At 30.3% G+C, this 27,599-nt stretch overlaps 1 protein-coding gene across 1 annotated transcript in view; it reads right to left on the reverse strand.

Moving 5' to 3' along the window:
• Nucleotides 1–26,858, reverse strand: part of LOC125048608 (ATP-binding cassette subfamily G member 4) — a 52,513-nt gene extending 25,655 nt beyond the window's left edge. Inside the window, exons 1-2 of the mRNA XM_047647359.1 lie at nucleotides 26,652–26,858; nucleotides 6,755–6,819 (exon numbers count right to left, since the gene is read on the reverse strand). Of these exons, the coding sequence (XP_047503315.1) occupies nucleotides 6,755–6,809 (55 nt within the window). The 5' untranslated portion in view covers nucleotides 6,810–6,819; nucleotides 26,652–26,858. The remainder of the gene's footprint in view (nucleotides 1–6,754; nucleotides 6,820–26,651) is intronic.
• Nucleotides 26,859–27,599: the final 741 nt, after the last annotated feature.

Consider the following 27,599-nt stretch of genomic DNA (forward strand, 5'->3'; position numbering starts at 1 on the left):
ATATAACTTCGACGGGTGTTAATGACGTACGACTGTCGGAAAATTCAATTGTTTTCTGCCCTTTGAAACAGTTGGACTTTTTAATTGAAACAAAACATACAACAAGATAAACACGTTACATAAATATTATGAGAATTATTACTTGCAAGTAATTTTATAACGTGTAAAACAAAGAAAATAAAAAAATATCTCAATACACAATGATAAAATAGCAAACTTTTTACCTTAATACAATTGCTAATTAGACTAACGGAACTGATGTAATAAAAAATCTTCAAACGTTAATTAGCGTTGATTACAAATGTATGTTTGTTTAATTATTCTTTAATTAATTAAAGTATACAATTACGTGGACCTACGCGGAAACTTAATCAATTATCAAAGACCATGTTCGTACTGTGTATCAATAGAAAATCCAATGATGATAAATGAACTCAACTTGGTAGAATTCGACACCACCGGCCGTTTTATACGATAATTAACAAACAACGCCATGCGTCACCGTAGCTAGAACGGATGGCGTATTTTTTTTATTATTTTTTTTATTGATAAAGCTTGCCAACGGCACACTGACACATTAGTAAAAACCAACACAAAATAAAATTTTTCATGTGTCAAGCACTTAAAGGCAAACATATACATTTAGAGATCATACAAATATCAATCAAAACTATTATTAAACAAAACAAACATTACAAAAACAAAACAATTTATATTCAAAAAATAATATTATGTCATAAAATAACAAAGGAATTATAATAATATTAGGACTTAAAACACAATTAATAGGTTTCAAAAATCTTTAGAAGGCTACGTGTGCAAAATCCATGACAGGCGAAATAAATTTAAAAAATAACGGACTAATTTTTTAAACAATGGATTAGTGCAATTAACATTCAGTCTCATGTTTCCTTGAAGCCAGTATTTTTGCATATTAGTATTTCCTAGGCACAGATTAATAATACAAGCGGATGACTGATTTAATATTATCTATGGATATACTGAAAACGGCTTTCTGTTTATTAAAGATGTTTGGAAAACAGGTTGGATCGGTTAATTATTTATTTAATTAAAAGGTGCTTAAAGCGACTTTGTTTGATTATTCAGTAGCAAGGCCTTCTGTCCTAACTCATATACCAACCGGGATTTAAAGGCAGGTTAGTAGATAATAGCAAAACATTAATATTTTTTCGTCGCATAAATGTGGCATTCAACATTCATTATGTTTGAAAGAATTTGTATTTTCCATTGAATTTACAATTAACGCCGGTATATCAGTCGAGTTATCATAGTTCCGTGAAACTAAGAGGACCGCTAATAAACACGATAATAATTCACACAATATTATCATGTTAGACAATCGATTACGATTTATTATTACTAGCTAACTATAATTACTAGCTAAGCAACACACAACTTATACCTATCTTCTTAACCACTATAATTTACACTGGCTGCATACATTTTTACTAAATTTTTTGTGACATAGAATACATAGATGAAATTTTTTTTTAATAAAATTTATGTGTACATAATTAAGTACAATTATTTACGGTTGCTAAATTAGTCTCTTATTTTTATGGCAGATTTTCTTATTGCAGCCTGTCTGAAACATCGTTACTTTTTTATGTAGCTTAGTGATAATTTATTTATTACAGTAATACGTAAATTATCCTTTTAGTCTATGGCAATACGATAATTTCAAGGAAAAATAAAATATAATAAAGTATAAAATATTAAACACATATTGCATATGCATATTAGCACAACTCGCTACTGTGAATTCACTTTGCGAAAATGTCGATTGTGTCGGAGACAGCATTCAGTAGGGGCAAAGTCTTTGATATCGGGGATCTGTGTAACACTGGTTCTGACTGGTTCTGGTCCTTGGTATCGCAGATAACCTTGGCCTTCGCCGTCGCACATTTCCCTTAGGTACAAAAAAACCGAGTTCTTGGAGCACACTTGGGTTGCATGCTACGCCCGCGAGACTTTCAGAAAATAGTAGACCAATTAAATATTACTTACTTGAATAAGTAATATTTTATACTTCGTCAAGTAAGTAATAATATATTTATATGTATATAGTAATTATTTGTTTTAATTTTCTTTTTATTAATTTTATTATTACTATGTCGGTAAAAAAAATTATAAATACTGAAAATGATTGTTATTTTTAAAATAAATATTTTTTTATATTACTTCGTCTCTATTTTTATATAACCTTGTCAACTAATAATACCTTAATTACAACATGTAATACAGAAATAAGTTTTTAATTACCATTTCTATTAAAAATCGAGGAAACGTTTTTAACGCCGACAAGTTTTGATAACTCGATTGTTACGTACGGAAATTATTTTTATTGCAAAGTTTTGCTTTTGTACTTTCGTTTTAAAAATAAAACAACTACGCACGAAGAATAATTATATCATTAGATACTACAATTAAATGCGTAATACAATCTTTAAAGGCGTGTGTTTAAATTCTAATTCATTTTAATTGTTTGATTTTTAAGGCACTAAAATATGGCTTGGATCAAATAGGTAAATTTTGTAAAATATAAATGTATCGGTATTTTATTTTTAAAAAATAACTTAATTTTATTGGTAAAATATCACAAAACATGTGATAAAAAGTAAACAAACGATCTAAAAGGTCTCTTGTAAGACAATCCAGACGGAGATCTAAAAGTCAAAACATTTATAATAATAAAAATACTGTATCATATATTAAAATCAACACTAAAAACGAGCAAAAATTACAATACATTTAACAAAGTTTTACTGATACAGTCGTCTTTGTTTTTTCTTAAATAAATTTCAGCTCTGCGCCACTACAGACACAGCATTCCACATTTGTCAATCACAATTGTCTTTGGTTTTGAGTAAATTCATTACAATGTTATTACACGAGTTGCTTTTTGTTTAAGAGCCAAGAGTCGTTATTGCCCCAAATATAGAATTAGCTTTATAAATAACACCGGATACAATGTTACTCGTTTCAACAGATTAAAAAGTATGATAAATTTGGTGTGGTATGGATAGATTTTCTATATTCTATATATTATATATATAAGAAAAATGGTCTTCGTTTGAGGCACTTTCACGCCTAAACCACTGATCGTATCGAATTCCATTCGAAATTATTCCTAGATGGTTTATGGCTATTTATTTTTTAAATTCCAACATTTCTTCATTTTTTTATTGCTGTTTTACTTTTATGAAAATTTATACATACGGACTTCACCGCGGAAACATTCGGGGAGGCTTCCTAAAACCTCAAAACGTCTCACGTCTCGAAAACGTTTCGAAAATTTTCAATTTTCTTAGCGGGAAGTTAAAAAGAAGAATAATAAAAATATGAAAAAATAATAATAATGAAACATAAAATTTTATTTCTTTCCTATTTTAATTCGCCCTGCAAAGCGGGCGGGAAACGGCTAGTACCTAATATATAATGGAATAAGTGATATCTGTATCTTATGTTCCATAATAAACATATTTTTATTGTCAATCAGGCTGGAATAGAAATTGAGATCAGATTTAAACGTAAAAGTGGAAATAGTGTCCCGCATGATCAGAAATGTTTGTGTTAATTTAAAGCATTCATTGTTTAAATAAAACTTCTTTAAACTATACAATTGGGAATTTATTACATTATAAACTAAACTCAAAGCTGTGCTCAGATGTCGCCCGATTGCCGAGGGACAGACTAAACTTCTACTTCTAAATAATATTATTTTTGTATCCGTTACGTTTTATGTCAATGTTTAGTACTTTCATAAATCAAAGATTATTGTGGCGGTTCGGATGTCGTTGGACACAGGGGCTGAGACAAATTACTTTGAGCGTGACCCACTAACGATAAACTAATTTTTATGGTAATTTTTATGACACGCTCACGCTTTGTCATATGACCATATTCATGCACATTCGTCGATTTTTTTACAAATTCACAGGAGAAATTTACTACAATATAACCGATGTTTCTCTCTTTGAAATAAATCGATTTTTAATTGAAAAGTTGATTTCTTTAAATTTTTCGACTGACAAGTGACATTCCTTTATTATGTTTAGTGACCACGCGTTTTTTTTTTCATTGATCGCAGTGTCAGCAAAACTCGATTTAGAAAATCGATTAGAACAAAAAAATAATCAATTAATATAAAAATCGATAATTTTTCTCATCTCTGGTAACAGATAGTTTTAGACGACTTTAACTTTTACCAGAAGGTAGATGCCACGCTTAATCAACTACCACAAACACCTTTATTTGACAATCAAACCAATTTTACCTTCATATATCTCGAGGTGGCCTTGAACAATTTACTAATACGTTTTCCCCAATAAATGGCTTAGGTCGAGGATTAGTGTACACTCTCATTTCAAGCAACCACATTTAGTTAAATATCCTTCCTTCAAAAAAATTCCCACACATTTTACGTAAACACCTCATACAGTTACTTTTAAGAACAAAAAATTTGAAACAGTGTCGAGTTTCTGTAAAATATGCGCGAAAGTGGGTCGTGTTAAAGAATTGCAGTGACTTTTTTCTTTCGATCGATTCAGGTCTGTGTCATTGACCGCGATTGATAAAAACGAGAAGTGATTGTATGCAAAATTTCAATCCAAGATGTTGCTTTACGGATCATTTAATCTCGAGGCTGTAGTAAGTTTTCTATGAAAACAAAAAATATGCTTGTAAGGGATCATCTAGAGAAAGATTAAGAACAGGGGCCTCATAGCCTAGCGGTCTTATTAAGTGGCAGCTGGGTGAGGGGTACCGGGTTCGATTCCCGGTTCGAGGGCAAGTTTTAATTAAATTTAAATTTGTTCACGGCCTTAGGGAGGGTTGTGCGGTACCGGGCGAGTGCCTAAGCCGTACATGGAGGACACGGTCGAATTTTTAAAGACAAGCACGAATTATAAAAAATCCTATACTTGACGCTGGCTAATGCACAAATCGTGCCAGAGCCATTAAAAAAAAAAGATTAAGAACGCCCTTTCCACGCAGTGACTTCTATGTTTGCAGATGTATTCTGTATTGTTCTGTATCTATTTTTTGCAAGAGCTAATAAGTGTATGAAACCTCCGCTTTAGAAACTTACTGTTGAAACAGTAGCCTAAAATAATCAATTTAGTTATTGTCAATGTTTGAACGCGCAATCCAAGGGGATGCGGATTTTGCACTTATCAATAATTATCTCGTGAAAACCGATGTGCATCGTTAATAAGCTTACATTTAGTACATTCTGATGCGATTAAGACCTTTTTTAAGTTAAATTTTGCCATACGTTTACGCCGTTACGCCATTAGGACCAAATGTAAGTAAATTTAGTTTTCCTGAGATAATACGCAATGTCGATGACCGAGGAAATGTCAAATATTCCTCTTTAATTCTATAGTAGATTATTTACTACCATAAACAACTCTATCACAAACGTCAGGTAAAACTAAATTGAACGAAACAATAACAGATTAGACCAAATTTTATTATTTCTTTACACGTTTGTGATAGATTAAAATTTAGCCGACATAGGAAGGTTACAACTAGTTATTAAATTCTTAGTGCATGCATTTAAATTAAAAAAAAAAAAAAAATTAAAATAATATGCTTCTATTTCTACAACGTGATTTGCCACACTTCGTGGTAGATAACATATAAATGAGACTTTCAATACACTTTTTTAGCTGGCAACACTGAAATTGCGAAGTCGTGTCAGATTATAATGACATTTTTTATTAACTTTTGCAGTTATCATATTAATTTATTAATCATATAATTAGTAGGAATATTTAGCCTTCATTTAAAGGCCACAAGTAACTTTCATAATATTATTGATAAGATGTTGATTTAGTTTTATCGTAGTTCCGACATTGATAAATTTTTTATGTGTTAGATTTTTGCATTTCAAACAACGATTATTGTAATTTAATGTATATTATTAGTTCGTCGGGAATCTATTATATTATTGTTTATGCCGATCAATTAAGATACTTCAAAAACGTGACCTTTTCAAATTTTTGTTAACATGACATTTTACTCAAATAAAGATTATATCTTCTAAGATGTAGCTCACAGAATTTATGTTCTCTCTGTATCATAAAAAAAATACTCAAATTGATTTGTGTTTTCGCTTTAATGGCATGAGTTGGTCATCGGGTACAGTTTCAGAATCCAAGTTTTTACTTGAATTAAATTCGATTTAATTTTGTAACGATACTAAACCAACATCCGTAATGCCGATATATGTGGTATGAAAACTATAGAAATATGAAAAATAATATAGAATATAATTATTGATTTCCATTCGGTGTCGAGACCCTTGGTCCGTGGGGTCCTAGCGCTTTAAGGCTTTTTAAAGAAATTTCAAAAAGGTTAGTCGACATCACAGGAGACCGGAGATCTGTCAGCTACCTCGGACAAAGAATTAGTCTAGCGATTCAAAGGGGGAACGCTGCCAGTATCTTCGGAACCTTGCCTAAAGGGACTCCTTTTAATAATATATTTTAGTTTATGTTAAGTTTAGTTATTTATTTCAATGTATATTATTTTTTTATTAAATAGTAAGTCATGTAAAAAATTAATTAATTGAGTAAGGCTACTGATATTAAGTGATATCCTCGTAGACACAATACCATGTGTGAAATGCATTGCCAGTATTCTCTATGCGTGCTTAGATCAGGCAAGTTGGCGAAACTCGTGACCTCAGTCAAGGGAAAACATCTGTATTCATTAATAAAAATCTTACCTTTTATGATGCGACTTCGCACCGTGTAAGTCAAATTTCGAAACTCCAGATCCATGTTTATCCGGCTGTAAAAAAGATATAAATCAAAACACAAAATTAATATTTGCAATATTTAAAAAGATGAAAAAATAAAAGATAACCTCACATAATTTTGAATATAAATTACACACCAAGCACCCAAGAGCAATATTTTTATTTGCCGTTTTAGATTTTAATTATTACACTGTGAAAAACCGTTTATCAAAGCGATTCTTACACTAAAAACAAGTTCTTTCAATATAACAACTCAGGGCTTTTATTTAAAGATTTATTAATGTACCAATGTTGGAACAGCGTTTAAAGTCAATATGTTTAGCTATCGAACAGCCTAAGTAGCTCTACGAAAGAACTAGGCACATAGGCACATCTTTCAAAACTTATTACTAAAAAAATTGTGAATAAAAACATTTTTATTATTGTTTATAAATTCTGACACTTTCGGTCCTATTAAAAAAATATTTTAACGATCTTGACACGTTAAATATTAAACCATCCCGACTTTTCTACTCAGTAAAAATCTGATTGTTACTTATTATAAGTTGTACAAGTGTGTGTTTTTCTTTAGATTTTTTTTTTGTTTTTATTTTTTTATGATACAGCATACAAAAATAGATACAACCCCTAATTTTCACCCCTATACGATCAACCCCTATTTTTTATTATACTAGATGGTTATTTTTATTGAGCTAAAAAAATGTTTCCTAGAAACATGGCAAAACAACGTTTGCCGGGTCAGCTAATTATCAATAAAAAGTTATCATGCGTGCTAGCGCCATCTCTTGGCCTAGAATAACTGTTTGAGTAAAGTTCTCATACATTGCATACCAGTTTAAATCACGGTAATATAAAAGTTCTCAAATTAAAATGTCAATTAAAAAGCATAACTTTCATGTGACCATTTATTTTGGGAAGTATGTTGAAGGTTGAGAAGTGCAATGCAATTAAGTGCAATGAACTTACAGGTTTTAGTGATTATATAAATGTTTTTCGATAAGGATCATCGTCCGATGATACTACACATAAGTACAGTTGTTGATTCAATTTCTTTTGCAATATCTAATAAAACAATAAATTCCTTGTGCTTCCGATATAATAATTGAAGGTCAATTTTAAATTATCACGATAGTTGTTGATTGATTAATCGATAAATTATTTTTATTTGTACGTTTCATAATTTCAAATGAACTTGTAAAGCGTATTATAAAAATATATTTTATCGTCCAGACATCTTAGAACTATTCGCTCCATCAAAGTTGTTGTCAATTTTTTAAATACTAAAATATTCTTTGTTAAAATGTGAAATTATCGAAAGATAATGTTGTTGAATAACTATAATCATTTTTATGACAACGATTATCAAATTAAAATCGAGTTGATGGTTTCATTAACAGTACAAAGAATGTTATTTTAATGGAATTAGATATTACGAAATGATTTCGAGGTTAACTTTATGCGAAACATCGGTATAATATTTACACTGAAATGAAAACGAAATTTTAAAAATCGAACTAATCATTGCAACAAGATTTATTATAATTTAACAATATTTCAAATTTAGAACAGTTTAATGTTTTCGAAATTTCAGTTTCTTTTCTTAAGAAAATTAATTGTGAATTTGATGGGTAAAACACAGTCTTGCGACACAATTATTTCGTTTTTCAAAAGTGTATTACCTTGAACATATTTTTTGTTGACCTCCTTCGGTCCCCTTGTGCTTTCACTATTCAACAGATTCGCTTCACTGTACTAGCATTTTCTCTCAAAACCGTGTCTCGTAACTTTCACTAACATAGAACGTACTTATTGTCATCATAACAATTTAAGGTTAATACTGCAAGAAGGCAAGTTAACTGTTTTAGTACGTTTATGTTTTGAAATTGACATGAGAGTGATAAGGAGAGAACATAGGCAAATAAGTATGTTAACTTGTAAAAACTAAAATTTGTAGTTAGAAGTGTAGTAATAGTTATTTCTTGTATGTTCTTGTAAATAGATAGATAACTTATACTGTAGAAAATGTATTATATATAATGTGGTGTACGTTTATATAATATATATTATATAAGTGAAACAATTATAATTGGTAAGTCATAACGTGCAATTGCATTTTTAATTAAAAATCTTTTATATTATTAGCACTAGGAGATTTATTTAGTAGTATAAAATACAAATACACACTTTATTTTCTTTACTATTACTACTTACCACTAAAAATTAAACAGCCTTTAAATGATCACTCATAAGAATAACTCATTTATAAAGCGCATACTATAAAATATTTTCGGCGAAGGTTAAATAAAATATGCGTGAAGAAAACCTCGGGCATTTTTACTAGCAAAACAAAAGACGTAAAAAAAGATTTTCTTGCCAGCATTATACCTCTTTTGTTTATTAGGTATAATTCAAAGTTGGCCATAGTCTTTAGGCGCACGAGGCGGCGAAGTAGTTTAGTTTCATCCAACTGCATGCGCACAATTTCCCTCGCAAAATCTGGCCAAGTTAAGTGCCAATGTCAATAATAATATTGAGATCTCAGAGAATTATGATTTTTTGCTTTAGTATACTAGCGTTATGAATCCGTTATGAAGTTCTAATTACTGAGTTATTTAAAGGCGATATAAATATCGACCAGTCACTTTCTGAGAAGCTTAATTCCTTGGTGTTGCGAAGAGATGTTGGATGTCTCCGCATTTAACATAACAGATGAATATCATCATTGGACGTCGAGGCATATGAAATTCTATTAAAATCAACTCAACATCCGGCGTTCCACAACTGAGCGTTTTTTTTTTGCCGCGCACCATCGCTATCTTGCCAGCTGCCCGTTAAGCTATTTACGAACCAATACGACTTTGGGTTATTCAAGAAAAGAGCGTTCCAAATCTTAAAAGGCCGGCAACGCATTTTAAACTCTCTGGTATTGAGAGTGTCTATCGGTATCACTTAATATCAGATGAGCCTCCTGCTATATAAAACTATTTCTTGTAAAAAATTATATAGAGAATATCAGTAATCTATATAAAGTTGAAATGACAGTATAGAAATTACTATTTGTATATTTACTTGTTACTTTTCTCACTCCGTCCGCGTCCATTTAGATAAGGGTACTTTGCGAATAGTCCGTGCGAATGTTATAGCACGGGTATTAGCTACGTTTTAAGACAGATCCCAACAATTTTCACACACACAGTCCTTCTATAATTATCAGTATTTGCGGTTAACTGGTATCATAATGGATTTTACACGTCCATTGTTTAACACGATTGTGTAAATCCTTTCAAAGATTGGTTTTACAAGGCCGCTTGTGTACTTTCGTTTTTTAATTTGTTGCCTAAAGCCTCTTAGTACTTTTATAGAAACATTTGTAAGTAATCCAATGGTTAAACCATGATTAAAAATAATCATTTCAAAGTCATTATGTATGGGGCTGTTCAATTAGGTAAGCAGGTTTACTGCAATGTAACCGCCCCCCCCCCCCTACTCTTGTCAGTAAAAGCAAAGCTCTCAAAATTAATAGTATATAAGCGTATTCATTTTTTGTAGGCATCTTCGAAAATGAATTTCGTTTTCAAGCATAAACAATGTGTGGATATTATGTGTAAGAAAGTAAATAATAATATTAATTACTGTTCACCAAATAAGAAAATTAAAGATCCCCCCCCCCATAGTACTTACGTAATACTTGAACTTATTAAACTTCCCCAACACTTTTTCCAGTGGGGTAGCAACATGTAACAATGGTTAAATATACGTACACACACGACAATACACAACACACAGTGGTAGGTCGAACTCGTCAAATCTCTTCACTGTGGAAACAAATAGCGATTCCAAATCTTTGGTTTCCTTGAGAAATAGCAAAATTTAAAATAGCTTATTTCGATATATGTAGGTATGTACTTTAACTACGTATTGGAATCCCCTAGACCCTATACAATCACCGGTGTCATACCAGGTAATATTACCTCAAGATTACTAATATAAAATTTCTTACAGTAAAAAATGTATCAATGTGTACTATACGGGTTTTATAAAGTAGTCTTTATGACTCCTATATGATTTACAATTCTATATTTACAATATTGTAGGATATACAAGTATATATTATTTATGAGACATAGGTATTTCAATTTTAATATGACTAAGCTAAAAGAGCTGTATCAATTTCGGTGTCCTTTTTTCGCACCACCTTTGCAATTTTGCGTTTAATGGAAAACCCGTGCATAATATATCCGGGTTCTTAAACGAGATATTAAATAACTCACTATGATTGGTCAGCTGCATAATTAAGGCATTGCTGGATAATGACAAGCTCATGTACATAGTTACTTCAGTAATCGTATTATAATGCAACACAAAAGGTGACCAAGTCAGAAATTGCCGTTATTTTATACTAATCTAATTTTATAATAACACATCAACATGTAATTAGCAACAATATTAATAAAATTAAACTTATAAACATAAACTAATAATAATAAAATAATATACATTGAAATAAATAACGAAACTTAACATAAACTAAAATATATCATTAAAAGGAGTCCCTTTAGGCAAGGTTCCGAAGATACTGGCAGCGTTCCCCCTTTGAATTGCTAGACTAATTCTTTGTCCGAGGTAGCTGCCAGATCTTCGGTCTCCTGTGATGTCGACTAACCTTTTTGAAATTTCTTTAAAAAGCCTTAAAGCGCTAGGACCCCACGGACCAAGGGTCTCGACACCGAATGGGACAAAATCATATTCAGATATTATATTATATATTTATGTAACAATAAATATATAATATATAGGTGATGAAGTGTTACTTCATATATTATATCTTAGAAGCTTCCGGTACACGTTATAGATTTATTGGCAAGAATAAATTTAATTTATTTTATATATATTGGCTGATTGATGAACATTATTATAATTAAGTAAAAAAACACAAGTAATTGATACATATAATTTCGTAAAAGAATAAAATACCACTTATTTCAACTTTATAGTATTAATGGATCCTGGTTGAAACATAACAGTCAGTTAAGACAAATGAACGTAATAAATGACTTGAATTGTTTTTATTTATAAACATTTATGAATTCGTACCATTAATTCGTAGTTACTTTAGGTATAATATTAAGACTTCGGTTCGAACATATGTGCGTTAAAGAAACTTAAATTTTTGATGGTATTTAATTACATATTGTGTTGTATAAAGATATTCTTCCCTCACCCCAATCGGGTCGTATCGAAACATAATGTCTATTAAAATACTTGTAAATTCTAATTAAGATTACTTTGTTAATATTTTGTTGTTGTAACCGAGGCATGCTTGAGGATAAATCTTCTAGTCTAAAGGATAATTCTAAATTAAGAAATCGATTAAATCATAGTATCTATCAATAATATTCTTTCTAACTTCTAGCTTTACAGCTCCCTAGACCAAAAGTCGACGTATGACGGAACACAAACGTACACAAGTAGATAATCAATATATTCTCGACATTGCAGTTGCACACGCTCAGAAGCTGCGGCATTCCGCGGTTAGGTGAAACGAGTCACACCCAGAATGGATCTTGCTCGAACATAACACTTTCACAAGCAGTAACAGGGCCAGGGGCGATGGCAAAACTTGCTTCTATCTTGCAAACGGCCTTGAGTTTGCTCTCTTTTTGTCTTCTTATGACGATGCAGATTTTAGTGAACATTTTATTTCGGTGCTATGTTTCAATGCTTTGCTAATAAGCATGGTTAGGAATGGAGAAACTGATTCAACAGTCTGTGACGCTTCTTTATAGGCAGAATCCATGAATGATAATTTAGGTTCTGTTTCTTTGATAAATTTTCTTTTGTTCTGTGGTTTTAGCTGGATGTCAGGGTTAATGAACGAGTGCCACTTTTTTGTTTGAAATGTTCGTTTTCTTTGTATCTTTTCGAAATTATTTATTCACATTCTCTCAAATAATTATTATAAGCACCTTAAACGTAATAAACTGTAATATTACATTCTTAATACCTTTTTGTGCTAAAGTATTATTAATTATTGGAAAATAATTTATCTTCCAGTAAATTACAAAAGCGTGATCAATGCCTGCGTAAGTTTATGGGATTATTTAGAAATTATTATATTGTACGTCAATGTACTAACGACCTAAGGAAATAAAGGATAATCCCAACTTATCTGTCTATGTCATGAGATTAATCTTGTCAAGCAATTCTCAAAGCGATGGAGATCCCAACGTTTTTGAAACCAAATTTGGGCATATTTCGTTCAATATCCGTAGCACTTATATAACCTAATGTCGCGCGATATAAAAACGCAATATTGGAGTGGGGAACGCTATTGTGAGTTACAGAGTGACTGACCCAGGAAGAATTTCTACATTTACGTAAAAAAATTATATCAAACGAAAGATTTAATGAAATTTCATTATACAAAGTAATTACAAGAAACAAAGTGTAAACAAAACCTACGTTATTAAAAATATAACCTGCCAAATCTTATAGATCCGTTAACAAATTTCTAAGATATTTGCAATTGCTATTTGAATTGCCAAATGAGGCCTAAGCAATGTTGTTTCGTAACTAAATGTAGTCAGGTTCCTGTTGATTAGATATTATTTTTAAATCGTTAGAGCCAACATCTAATCCGATAATTGACTATAGTTTTTAAAGTTTTATCTGTTTCGATTAGATTTGGATATTTTCGCATAATGACAATTATTTTTTTTTACAAAAACGTTCACAAAGGAGAGATCATGTACATCAATCAGCAATCTAGCCTATACGATAATTATGGCTAATAAGTAAAAATATGATGACTTAATTTTCTACAATACTAGTGAATAGCTTAAACTAAGGTAATGTTCTTTATCAGTCCTAGTGTTACATAATGTAATATTATGTTGACTTAATTTTCTAAAATACTAGTGAATATAATACTAAGGTAATGTTCATTATCAGTCCTAGTGTTACATAATGTTTTGAGTAAAATTTTGTTGACTTAATTTTCTACAATACTAGTGAATAGGTTAAACTAAGGTAATGTTTATTAGCAGTCCTAGTGTTTTACAATGTTTTGTTACTGTTTGTGTGTCCGAGATAGCGCACTTGCACTTATTATATACTACACTAGTTTTAGAAACTCAAGATGTACGCATTAGGCGTCTTGTTGTATCAATTTCGGTTGCCTCAGCATAATACAAATTAATAAAAACAAATAATCTTTGAAATTTGTATCGGAACAAAGTATAGGCCTTCATCAAGATTAAAATAACTAGATATAAATGTCGTGCAAATATCAACGAAAGATCAGTGTATAAATTAATTACTATCAATTACTTGGACGAATTAATTATTTCCTGTTCTTACATGACCTCATTATTGAAATTCGTTATCGGCCAATAAATGAGGAAATTATAAGACATGATCCATGAATGACATAAAACTGTTGACATTTAACTCTCTTTCATTACCGTGAAAATGTCAATAATGGTACGGCCATGACATCTTGATTCGAATAATCGCCTTGACAAATCCGAATCACAGATAAACATTAACATCATAATTGAACATAAACCATTTATTTCCTACAAAAGACCGACTTTTCATGATTTACAATCTAGCCTGTAGAACAATTATGGCTAATAAGGATTCTTATATATCTACACTTCATTCTACAATACTAGTGAATAGCTGAAACTAGTGTAATGTTAATTAACAGTCTTAGTGTTCTATAATAATTTGACACTATGTTCGTGTGTCGAAGATACCGCACTTGCACTTATATTCACTACATCAGGTTTATTAACTCAAAAGGTTTAGTTCTCTTTAGGTGTCTTATTCTTGTTGTATCAAGAAAGCCTCAGAACCATTTTTTTATATTCATTTGTCTTGGCTACGGTTATAAGAGATTGAAAGCTGCTGATTCCAAGTTTATGCAGCGAAGTACGTAGTTGTTATACGAGTTCTTTCACCTGACTCATGAGGCTGTTTCAGCGCATAGGTATCAGTCACCCACGAATTCCTGGGTGGGTTGCTGTGGCTTCCCAACGAACGAATCCTCGGAGCAGTGAGGTCCGTGAAGTCTCGAAGTGCTAAAGAAACTTTTGAACTTCTGGAAGGAGGCTGGCTTAATTTGCCAGGACTTTACGGACAATGGACTAAATGAGCGTCTAAGTGCGAAAGCTCAGTCCAAATAAGATACATCCCTAACTCATGAGTAGAACTAACATAGAGGAAGGTAGCATAGCAGGTAAGAAAGGCACTACGAAACATTGTTCACTAAGGAAACTAAACTTAAAATATGTTTTGAAGTCCTGTATTTTGGTATAAGTAATTTTGCTGATATCAGAGTTCATATAGTATGGAAACAGCTGACGGCTGTAAAAATTAGATATTATGAGTGATACTCCATTAATTTCACTTCCAAGTTACAAAAACCTCAAAAGCGATCGGGGACTATAACGGCTTATTAGAAGAGGGCTATTCGTGCAATCTATAATTTAAAATGTAGGGAATCTCTTAGAGATAAATTCAAGGAAATTAATATACTTACCTTTCCCTCGCAATATATTTATGAAAATATTATGTATGTATACAAAAATAGTGATAAGTTTACTAGAATAGAACATACGCACAATGTTAATACACGGAACAAACGCAGGCTGCAATTTCCCCGTACTAGACTATCTAAAGTTAGTAATTCTTTTTTGGGGAAAGGCATACTCTTCTTTAATAAAATCCCAGAGGCTCTTTTATCACTGCCTTTCAATAAATTTAAGAAATGTATTAAAGAAAAGCTGTGTAAAAAGGCTTACTATAAAGTCAATGATTATCTATAGTCTAGTCGACAAGTTGAAAATGGAACAAAATAGAGATACTGCTCTTAAAATTATGTGCGATAGCTCATTCAAACCGGAAAGACGCCTAGAAAAATGTGCTAAAAGCGTGTATTAGCACATAAAAAATTGCAAAAGTTATAGACAATTAAAGATGAAAAAAAAATGGCATTTAGTTTTTTGCCAATATTTAATAAACTATTAATATTTAAGAAATTTCAAATAAAGATTCTGAAAGAAGAGAAAATTTCCAATAAAAAACTTCTTACTCTCGGAACTCTATCTCCATTATTTATAACTTTAATTTAACGCTGAAAATAGGTCTGCGGGTGACATTTTTAGGATTCGCGCGTGGCGTCAAAAGCGACTACGGCACATTAATTAATTTATTTAAGGTATTGAATATTTTTTTCAAATTTGAAAAAATTATGGTGTGTTCTGAACACTATAATTAATTTATTCCCGTTGAAAATTTTACTTAAAGTTAATTTTTCAACAAGTTAAATAATTGTTAACAAACGAAATTTTCTCGAACGACCGTCTTAATTGTAAGTGAAAAAAAATGTTTAAATAATGGTCGTAGAAATATTTCGCTTCGTAGAGCCTTTCTTACATACATACTTAACAAGATCGTGCCATAAAAGTTAAAAAAATATTTATACTTTGTTTATAACATTTTTTTTACTTAAACAAAAACTTAAAAATCCATGTAATGTTGTTAAAAAAAAATTTTATTTTCTAAATCATCATATAATCGTTTTTTTATTAATACAAGATATTTATTGATTTACAAAAAAAAAATTCCCGCCATTTGTTGATAAATTTTTTTTAACAAATTGAATAAATAAATATTTTTTAAAAAAATTTTAACACAACTTTATTACGTTAATAATTTTATGATTTTTAAAAAAAATTTTTTTCCTAAATAACAATTTTTAATTGTTTATAATCGTTTTTTTTAATTTTCTATTGTTTAAATAATTAGTTAAAAAATTTTTTTTTCTAAAAGTCATAATTGACAGTCCTCTATAAAGTAACAGAAAAAAAAATTTTTTTTAATCAACAATTCTATTGTTTATTAACTTACCAAGTTGTTATAAACAAATATTCAACTTTTTTTTATTTTTTTTCTAAAACTTCTAAAATTAACAAAAACAACCATATATAACAAAGTATAGAAAAAAAAAAATTAATTTTAAATAAAAGTAATATTCATGATAATCAAAAAATTTACAAAAAAATTTTTTCTATACTTTGTTATATATGGTTGTTTTTGTTAATTTTAGAAGTTTTAGAAAAAAAATAAAAAAAAGTTGAATATTTGTTTATAACAACTTGGTAAGTTAATAAACAATAGAATTGTTGATTAAAAAAAATTTTTTTCTGTTACTTTATAGAGGACTGTTAATTATGACTTTTAGAAAAAAATTTTTTTTTAACTAATTATTTAAACAATAGAAAATTAAAAAAAACTATTATAAACAATTAAAAATTGTTATTTAGGAAAAAATTTTTTTTTAAAAATCATAAAATTTTTAATGTAATAAAGTTATGTTAAAATTTTTTAAAAAAATATGTATTTATTCAATTTGTTAAAAAAAAATTTATCAACAAATGGCGGGAATTTTTTTTTTGCAAATCAATAAATATCTTGTATTAATAAAAAAACGATTGTATGATGATTTAGAAAAAAAAAATTTTTTTAACATCATTACATGGATTTTTAAGATTTTGTTTAAGTAAAAAAAATGTTATAAACAAAGTATAAATATTTTTTTAACTTTTATGGCACGATCTTGTTAAGTATGTATGTAAGAAAGGCTCTACGAAGCGAAATATTTTTACGACCATTATTTAAACATTTTTTTTCACTTACAATTAAGACGGTCGTTCGAGAAAATTTCGTTTGTTAACAATTATTTAACTTGTTGAAAAATTAACTTTAAGTAAAATTTTCAACGGGAATAAATTAATTATAGTGTTCAGAACACACCATAATTTTTTCAAATTTGAAAAAAAATATTCAATACCTTAAATAAATTAATTAATGTGCCGTAGTCGCTTTTGACGCCACGCGCGAATCCTAAAAATGTCACCCGCAGACCTATTTTCAGCGTTAAATTAAAGTTATAAATAATGGAGATAGAGTTCCGAGAGTTAGAAGTTTTTTATTGGAAATTTTCTCTTCTTTTAGAATCTTTATTTGAAATTTCTTAAATATTAATAGTTTATTAAATATTGGCAAAAAACTAAATGCCATTTTTTTTTCATCTTTAATTGTCTATAACTTTTGCAATTTTTTATGTGCTAATACACGCTTTTAGCACATTTTTCTAGGCGTTATTCCGGTTCCAATGAGCTATCGCACATAATTTTAAGAGCAGTATCTCTATTTTGTTCCATTTTCAACTTGTCGACTAGACTACTAGTTGATAAAAGGGCCTGGGACTAGTGCTAGACAGGCTACTCCTAATTAATTTGCGATATTTATTTTAAATAAGTGTTGTTTGATGATTTGCTGTTTTAAAAGAGTACCGAGAGTTTTTTACGCCGGCTTTTTCTCTCGGCCTACACCCTCTGTCTTCTTTGCCGATGAGTAGGGATGCCTTCAAATTTAATGACGTGGAATAAGTGATACATGTATCTTATGTTCCATAATAAACATATTTTATTTTTTATTTTATTTTTATTTTATTTTATTAAATCTCGATAAGGAAAACGGGAAATTGGGAATGTTCAACTTCCAACATTGCGTTACAAATGTACATACATTTCGACACAACTAATACGAGTCCTTCGTGCTAATTCTGACGTGATTTATGATAAGGCTACACCTACGTATTTATAACTAATTTTGTTTTAATTATGTATACATATTTTTTTTTGATTGGACAATTCACACCAATTGACCTAGTCCCATGCAAAGCTGGTGAAGCTTGTGTTATGGGTACTAGGCAACGGATATACATACATATTATAGATAGATAGACATATAAATACATATTTAAACACCCAAGACCTAAGCACAACACCAAATGCTCATCAGATCGATGTTCGTCTCAGCCGGGGCTCGAACCCGGGACCCATGGATTCGCAGTCAGGGGTACTAACCACTAGACCAATGAGCCGTCAAACTACTAACTTATGCCAACTACAGCTGATATAAGCTAGCTAAGCAGCTAATATTATTAATATTGATTTCCTAAGATTAAAATAGGATACCCGGAAATCTTCGCATACACCAAAGAAAAAGAGTAAGCCACTTGCATAATGTATTTCGAATAGTGACACAAATCACACATTTCACAACCTACCTGTTATATTTGCTCAATGTTTAAAAAACTGTTTAACGCAACCATCTACGTGTCTCACAAATTAAGGGCTGTACTTTGAGTAAACAGAGCGCTTTTAAAAGTATTTTTTTCAACCTAAGACAATTATTTAATCGAAAGTCAAAGTCAAATCATTTATTTCAATTAGACGGTTAGACCACCTAAAATGGCACTTTTGAACGTCAAACAAAATACAAAGAAGATTCTAGTTGCCCCTTCCAAAAGGTAGTTTCGTAATGAGAGAAAAAACCACAATCTTAAAATGTACGTAATACATTTGCTTGCCCTTTGTTATGTTAGAGTATTCGATTACAGTGAAATTTGGATGAGTACTTCTAACATGTCTTAAAAATGTTTTATTGGACCAATGTTTACATTAAAACGATAAAGAATACTAAAATACACATAGATATATATAGGCCTACACAGGCTCTTCAGGCGAGAATCCAGTCTAGACAAGTTCTATATAGCCGTCTTACTTTATATTGATTTAATTCTAGAGCGTTTCAGCTCACTCATTCCGAATTAAATTTGTAATAAAATTCTTATCGTGCTAATTTGAAAACTCGACCCATTATTCCCAAAAATGACATTACATCGGTATAAATATTTATTTTTTATCTGTTAAATAGTTTTGTATTTGCGACTATCTGTTCTAATTTGTCTTAGAAACGTGACTACAAAAATGACGTCTGTAGCGAATGGACATTAAATAATTGAACGAGATTATTGAAATCGAATAAAAATATATGACACACATCATATTTGCTATGCTTCTACGAATTATGTATAACTTTGAAAAAAGGGTATTTTTTTATATTAATGAGATCAGATACTATTTTAAAGATTAAACGTCTGGGTAAACATTTAAAACGATTTTTGTAAATAAATTTATAGGTTATCGTAACTGGTCGGGCATCGGAAATTTTATGTTACATTACCTGTCTCAGGTAAGCCGTGGCCAGAGGCAATGACCTTTTCTATACTAGAAGCACATAGAGAAATGCATTTGTACTTGCAAGCTCGATATAATACACAAAATGGCGACGGAAAAGGATACTCTATGGTACTATTTGTAATCGATTTAAATTCGAGACATAACTCCCATGTCTATGGTTCGATCATAGCTTATATTTAAGTCGAAAATACTTTTAAAATCGATATTGTAGACAAGAAAATTACAGAAAACATTTTATCTCAAACGTTCCCAAAATTCGCAATAGATTCAATTTAAATGTTCCCAAGAATTATTATCTGTTGCATGAGTCCGATTTATCACTTTGGTTTGTTAAGAAATTTAAATAAATAAAGTTATCCTGGTTTGATTTTTTGAGAGATTTTTTGTTTTTAGTTTTTAGATTAATGAATTCGATAATTGTTCCATTAATCACATGGACTTTTATTTACCATCATTTGCAACTGTAACTTTAACTGGTTTATTTAGTCTGAATGTATTTGGTATAAAAAAAATGTGTGTATGGGAGTCATAATTAGCGGCTTTCGTAGGTAAATTCAAATAATTTTTGACATTGGGTTAGCTTAGCACTAAATCTCGACTGTCAATTTGACGTTATGAGACTTAACGTTAAGTAAGACTCTCGCATGTCAAAATCCTGAATCTTACCCTACCTTAGGATAAGTTCCAAGATCCAGCGGTAGCTATTGAAAAGTTTAAAGTAATAAGAAGCTGAATAAATGTATGATAAATAAATGATTTATTTTCTGTAAGTAGGTTTGTTCAAACACTTTTACACGTCAAGCATTATTTTTTTTTAAACTGGCGACGAGTTCGACGTTTCCTATCTGACTACTCTGAGAAGAAACGCCGAAACAAACTCAGAGGTCTCAGTCTCTTTTAAAGTCCTGATACTAATACATATTTATATTTATGGAATATATAAAATATAGAGTACCACTGCTGCTGATATATAACCTTGGGTCCAAACTTCCTTTGTGGCTCAGTGGTTAACGCACACGGCATAGGGTGGAGATCAATGGCACGGTGAAACAAAAGTTTTACAGAAAGCTACATTCGTAAGTGTAATGTGCCTGCCTTACTATTTGTTAGTAAAATATTAGTTCCTAGTCGTTGTTTTTTTGCTGATACGAAATATTGCAAAAGAATGCCTACACTCTGAATCAGATTACATAAAATGTTTATATAATTAAATGTTAAACAAAAATGCAATTCATATTATATCTTATTTTTTTAAACGTAGCCTTATTTATATTCCCTTTTTACTGGCTGAATAAGTATAGAAAAAAAAATCAAGGTGACTTTTGACATAGGCAATAGGCAAAGACAATAGACATGGATCTATACTTTTTAATGCGTATTGCGCGCCAAAGATGGAGTTGTTTTATTTCTAACGGTCATATATTCATTGTGGTCAAAATATGAATTACGTATTTGTTACCATGGTTACCATGTTGTGTACATACGTTACTGTGTTTAGCTGACATTTCATAATTAGTGTCTATGTTTTATTCGTATAATTAATTTGCCTGAAACTTGACCTAGAACACTGCTAAACAGTTTACCAGTGTGTGACTAACCAAGATAATATTCAGCGAATACGCTTACTCACTTGTTTCGACATAACAAAAAAGACCATATAAATATGGATCGTTGAATCTAAAGGCGATGCTGTTATTTATTATTATTGTGGGTGCACGATTCTAGAATACTTTATTGTCTATACTCAAAATTAATAGTATTTTTACATTAATACGTATATATTAGAGGTGAATAAAAAGATTTTGATGTAAGATGTTTTAACGTCTTTTTTTTGACGTTTATAAGTGTTATCTATATGAATAAATGATTTTGATTTAGATTTATTGTTTTTTTTTAAACCTCTCCCCTCGGATTTTGAACATTTTCTTCACCTTCAGGAATAAAGATACCACAATATTATTACGTTAACAAACAATATTATTTCGTTAAAATTACAACAGTACATTATTGATTTTTTTTTTTAATTTTGTGAAAATTATATATAGGTATATTATAATTTACAAAAAATATTACATATTGGCTGAGCCTATTTATAGGTATGTATTTAAATTTATACAAAATGCATTTTCCTGTCTACACTGGTAATCTTTCAATCAGTAGCACAATTTTAATATTATTTTAATTAAATGATTGCGCAAATTACTTAAACATTGCGGAAATAAAAGATAAAATATGTTTTTTAATTAAAACACGAAATTTCTCACTGTACGTGATGCATGTGTTTGGGATAATGTTAACACCGGAAATATATAAAACCTGTCTACAAAAAAAAATATCTATATTTGATTCGCGATGCGATATTACGTAATAGCAGTCATTGATATTATTAGGGAAAGAAGGTAATCACTCATATATATATGTATATGTGTGTACATCTATATATTTATAGCTATATATATGTGATAGCCTTATGTGCCTGACACATACCCTCGACCATTTTTGGTTCTAAACATGTTTTAGTTTTAGTTTCTCACAATGTCTTCCATCGTCGTACGTCAAATACGCTAGCAGACAAAAAGTCGCACACAATGAGATAAAGACAGCTTTTCGGATCCTTTTATAGGTTAGGTCAGATCCAGGGGATCCATGGACGTCAGGACCTCCCCTATTCTTCCTACACTGTCTTACTTTATCGCAATCGTTTTAATACATAGCTGTTACAAAAGCTTTTCTAATGGATTTACAAATTATTTGACCCAAACCTGTCGCTTCAACATACACAATTACTTGACTTACTTAAAGGCCTATGTTCCCCACGTGGGGCAGAGGGCATCCTCTAAAAAACCAACGTGATCGGTCCAGGGCCTCTAAATTTACAATAACACTTCCTCTTAAATCAACTCCCTGTTGTGCTTTAAATACGAAGATCGATATATCAACATGTGATCGATATATACCACATGTTGTGAATGATCTAAGAATTATGTTACTCATAATGTTTGTCAATCGATGCACGTATCAATTGTTCAAGTTACTATGAACCTATTGAAGTATCGGCCGGTGTTATCCTTAAAATGACTCGCTGGACCTTTTTAGCAACTCCTTGCTGTGAATATGATTGTTATTTAATGTTAATTATTTGCTATTATTATTTTTTTCGTTATTCCTACATAATTATGTGTTTACAGTATTCGCAGATAAGTGGCATTGGGCATAGCAAGATACACAGATAAAAGTTGGACTTTAAACAGAACGGCGGACCCATGCGACTTCTTTGGTAAAACGAGTTACCGTCTTTCACATCAGGTTAACATGTTTTCATAAGTGTTTTTCCACTAATTTTACAATAAACTACACTAGTGTTAAAATAAAATAAAATGTATGCCCTCTGAGCCATGTTAACAGTAAATTAGGGGCATTTAGCATTTAATATGTATTTCTATTTGACGTTCATAATTGAAGATTGTGTAAATTGTGTTACCTAAATGAATAAATAATGATTGATTTTGATTTCGATTTTGATTTTGATTTTGATTTTGATTTTGATTTTGATTTTGATTTTGATTTTGATTTTAGTTTTGATTTTGATATAGGTAGAATTATTGTTATGTGTACTACCGTTGTTACTTCTGGCAGGAGAAGGGGAGTAAGATCGAACTGAAAGTAAATGTTAAATTGGAATCAATCCAACATCTTTTCTGACATTCATAAATGTACTTGGTTAATTATATGAATAAAATTGAGTTTGACTTTGAGTTGATATGCAGTAACTTCTACATAAACCTCTCACGCCAAACAGTCACTACGCGGCTTTTTCCGATGCCTTCAAATTATTTTCAACGTATAGGTTGCTGGATTAATGAGCAACCTATAATTTTTCTATCAACAAAATATAGACTTACTTTAGTCTAAAATTGTAAAACCGTTCAGATGTCGTAAATATTACAAATGAACAAACAATTCGCTCAAATATTCCTGTACATAAGTGCATCTATATATAATTTATATTTTATTTGGCGATTATGGAAATATAAGATAAGAGAAACACGTGATGAATATAATTAAAACTAACATTTATATGAAGTCAGTGTACCAGATCGCATTAAACATAAAATCACTATTAATTTATAACAATGTATATAATATTATGATTCTAATAATTGCAAATTGGTTATAAACGCGATAATATCCGATATAAACGTGTCGATGTTAAAAAACCAGGGGCACTACAAAGTTCTAGTTCTGACGTTCTACGCTTACGCTTACGCTTTTTTTTTAATAGGAAGGGCGAAAAAATAGCGTTCAAGTATTACGTCACGCAATTTTTGGAGAGTTTTGACAACCCCCCCCCCCCCCCCCGTGTAACGCGCCGTAACATTTTTCTGTACAAGTACAGTACCGTACCCAAGTATAGTAAAACGTTTCGTGATCACCTAGTAACTCTTTATACCTAAAAGTTACCATTATATGGTGTATAGTACTAGAAAGTCGAAAATAATATAAACAATAACGCGTAATTCAATCCCCGCCCCGCATTGTAACGTTTTACAAAAGGAACCCCCTCCAAAGTTCGTTACCTAATACTTGAACGCTCCCAAAGCAGAGGATTAGCCTTTTGTGCCTGACACACGACGTCTACTTTTTGCGTCTAAGGCCTATCACCCTACGAGCGAGTGTTATATTCGCACATAGACAAAAGGATAACCACGGATCAAACCCATGACCTTAGGAATGTGAGTCGCACGCCAAAGCCACTAGACACTTCTAAAAACTACAACTAACAAAATAAAATGTCTTAAATTTCTTCAAAGAAATTAACATTTAAAATTACAACCACAAAAATTTTGTTACTGTATATGTACTTATCTACGTTCCGCTAATTAAACCCTAGTTAATAGTAAAAAAATATGCAATTTGCACAATGAAATCACTTTTATACAAAACGTTTTTTACCGTATTTTTAATATGCAGATCTTTTAATTAATTGAAGTTATAAATGGGTGTTAGTTATAATTGTAGTAATCACTGTAAATTGTGACAACAAATGACACGTTTATAAAATTGACTTATTTATAAATTATACGGTCATAAATCATATTGATTGATATAATGAGGTATAATGAAAACAAGTCGATGTGAAAAAAAATATTTTAATATGGCAATAGTCAATAAATTTAATGTTATAGTTTGTACACTTTACATTTATTTATTTATGGCATAGATGCCCAACAGTTCTTATAATAATTAACATAACATACTAACAAATTTATAACGTAAACCTATCACAAATATTCTATTATTAATATTCACTTAATCGTTTCGGTCCAGTAGCGAAATTATGGCGCAAAATGAAAGTAATAATGAAAAGGTGTGGGATGCTGTTGGCCGATCCATTCGTAAGTAAGCCATTCTATCTTTGTAAAAATCAATATATATTCATATATAATCATATAATATTCTATTGTAAAATATGATTTACGTAACTATTATTGAAAATTAACATTTTTCAGTTCACATAATTGTAATATGCGGGTAAAAACCCAGAATTTTCCATTAGGAAAATAACAACTGTCGACGTCCAAAATGGCTAATTAGAATGCTTTTAATACGTAATCAGATTACAGACATGACGAGTTTAAAATATCTATCGTAATCATCCGTTAAGAAATATATATATATACGAACTCAATATAATAAGTATGAAATAATAACAATTCATTATAATGTTATATATTCGCTAAATTTTGATTGATATTATTGCTATGTTGATAGCACAGTGTTCTACGAGCACTGTGTATTATTCCCACGAGCAATTAACCACGTTATACAGAAACTTGCAAAATGCACAGAACATATTATTCAACCGCTACCACTATGGTACTTTTTGAAAGAGTAGAAAGAATTAATTTATTTCTTTATTAGTAATCCTACAGCTAACATACATACATATTATAAAACAAAACACTTAGACAAGTACAAAGCCAAAACAGATTAAATAGATAAACAATATAATATATGAAACAGAAAAGTACATTAATAGACAAAATATATTTAATAAAAAATAAAAAATACTTTTTTTACTTCTTTGTACTTTTACCTTTTACGCTTTTGTGTTACTGTGTACCGCGCGACGAAATTATAATTTTTAATTGCGATAATAAATATTCATAAAGCTATTGTCTGATCCCGGTTTATTAATATCTAGGTATTTATTTATTTTTAATATTTATTTATAATAATGCCTAAAAACATAAAATATATATTATTTCTGAATTAGTGATAGTTTTAAAGAATTCAAAATAATAAATAAAACTCTTTACTTTCTAATACTGAAGACTAACCTAATCTATAACTGCAAATAATGATAACATATTTAACGTTTAGAAAAATCTTATACATAATTTAAATTATGCCCTTATTATTATGATTTAAAGTAGTTTCATGCCAACAGATAATATTTTTTGAGTTTATTCACCTAACTATGATAATCGTTATATCACAACTTAAAATATTGCTTATAATTAAAAATCGCGATTTAAAGTGTTGAATGTGAAATTTTATATTGTGAAACACTTCGACGGAGTTTAATATTGATGTTGATGAAACAACAATTATTCGGCGCATTGCGTAGTCCCAATATAACAGTATTTTAATTAGATAAATTGCACAAATAAATCGATATCAATTGAAAACATACATTCACGCGCAACCCAATTAAATTATGTAATATTGAATCGATAACTCACCTTTATCACTGACACTTAAAATCACTTAAAAATCGTACAAAAATATGGCAACAAATCAAAAGAAAACGATGCACAGTATTGCACTTAGATTTGAAAAATTCACGCGCGCAGAGAGTCGCGTAACTATTCGACTATTTTTATAAAATTCGAACGTTATGCTCTCAGTCAGCGCTGTTTCGCGCGCAGTGGCATACTGAATGCTTGAACACACGCTTGCAGTGGCAAAGCCAGCAGCTGCCAAGTGAACCCTGTCAACCCGAATTACGTCACAACGGGCGCATGCGCTCCTGAACACACCTGTGTTATCCAACGCAATCATAGACAAAACAGTACTATTATTCAACGATATGTTATCAATTCAATGCCGTTTCGAAACAGATTACTGTTGAGTACAATTTAGTTCTTTCTCAATAATTTGTTTTATTACATTTCTGCGTCCATTCTTCTCAACTCTCATTTTGATGGTTTTATGTTTTATCGAATTCGTAATAAATTATGTAAATAAATTTCTCATTATAAATGTGTGGACATAGAATGTGTATAAATTAATTCTATTTTATAATAGTTATTCAGACATTCTATTCAAATAGGTACGTGTTAGCAACTAAGTTGTACCTTTGGAGAACTCCAACTTAATTATTATTATAGTTTAAACATACGAGTAGAGAGAGACACGCTATTTGTGTCCAGATTAAGGAAAAAGCGGAGAACATTTTTGACATAAAAAAGATATGTTTTGACCAAAACAAGCTCTATCTATGCAATACAAGTCTAAGAAACGGAAACATGTCACACTAGTGTATATTTGTTTTATAGTTAAACAATTTAAACCGAAGTTATTAAGTGAAAAAATATAAATTAATTGTGTTGAAATCCTTAAAAATATAAAAACCATTTAGTCATATGTTAACTCCGAACAACAAGTCGTTCGATTGAAACTGAATGTTA

The sequence above is a fragment of the Pieris napi genome, chromosome 4, assembly GCF_905475465.1.
Source record: "Pieris napi chromosome 4, ilPieNapi1.2, whole genome shotgun sequence".
Classification (NCBI taxonomy): domain Eukaryota; kingdom Metazoa; phylum Arthropoda; class Insecta; order Lepidoptera; family Pieridae; genus Pieris; species Pieris napi.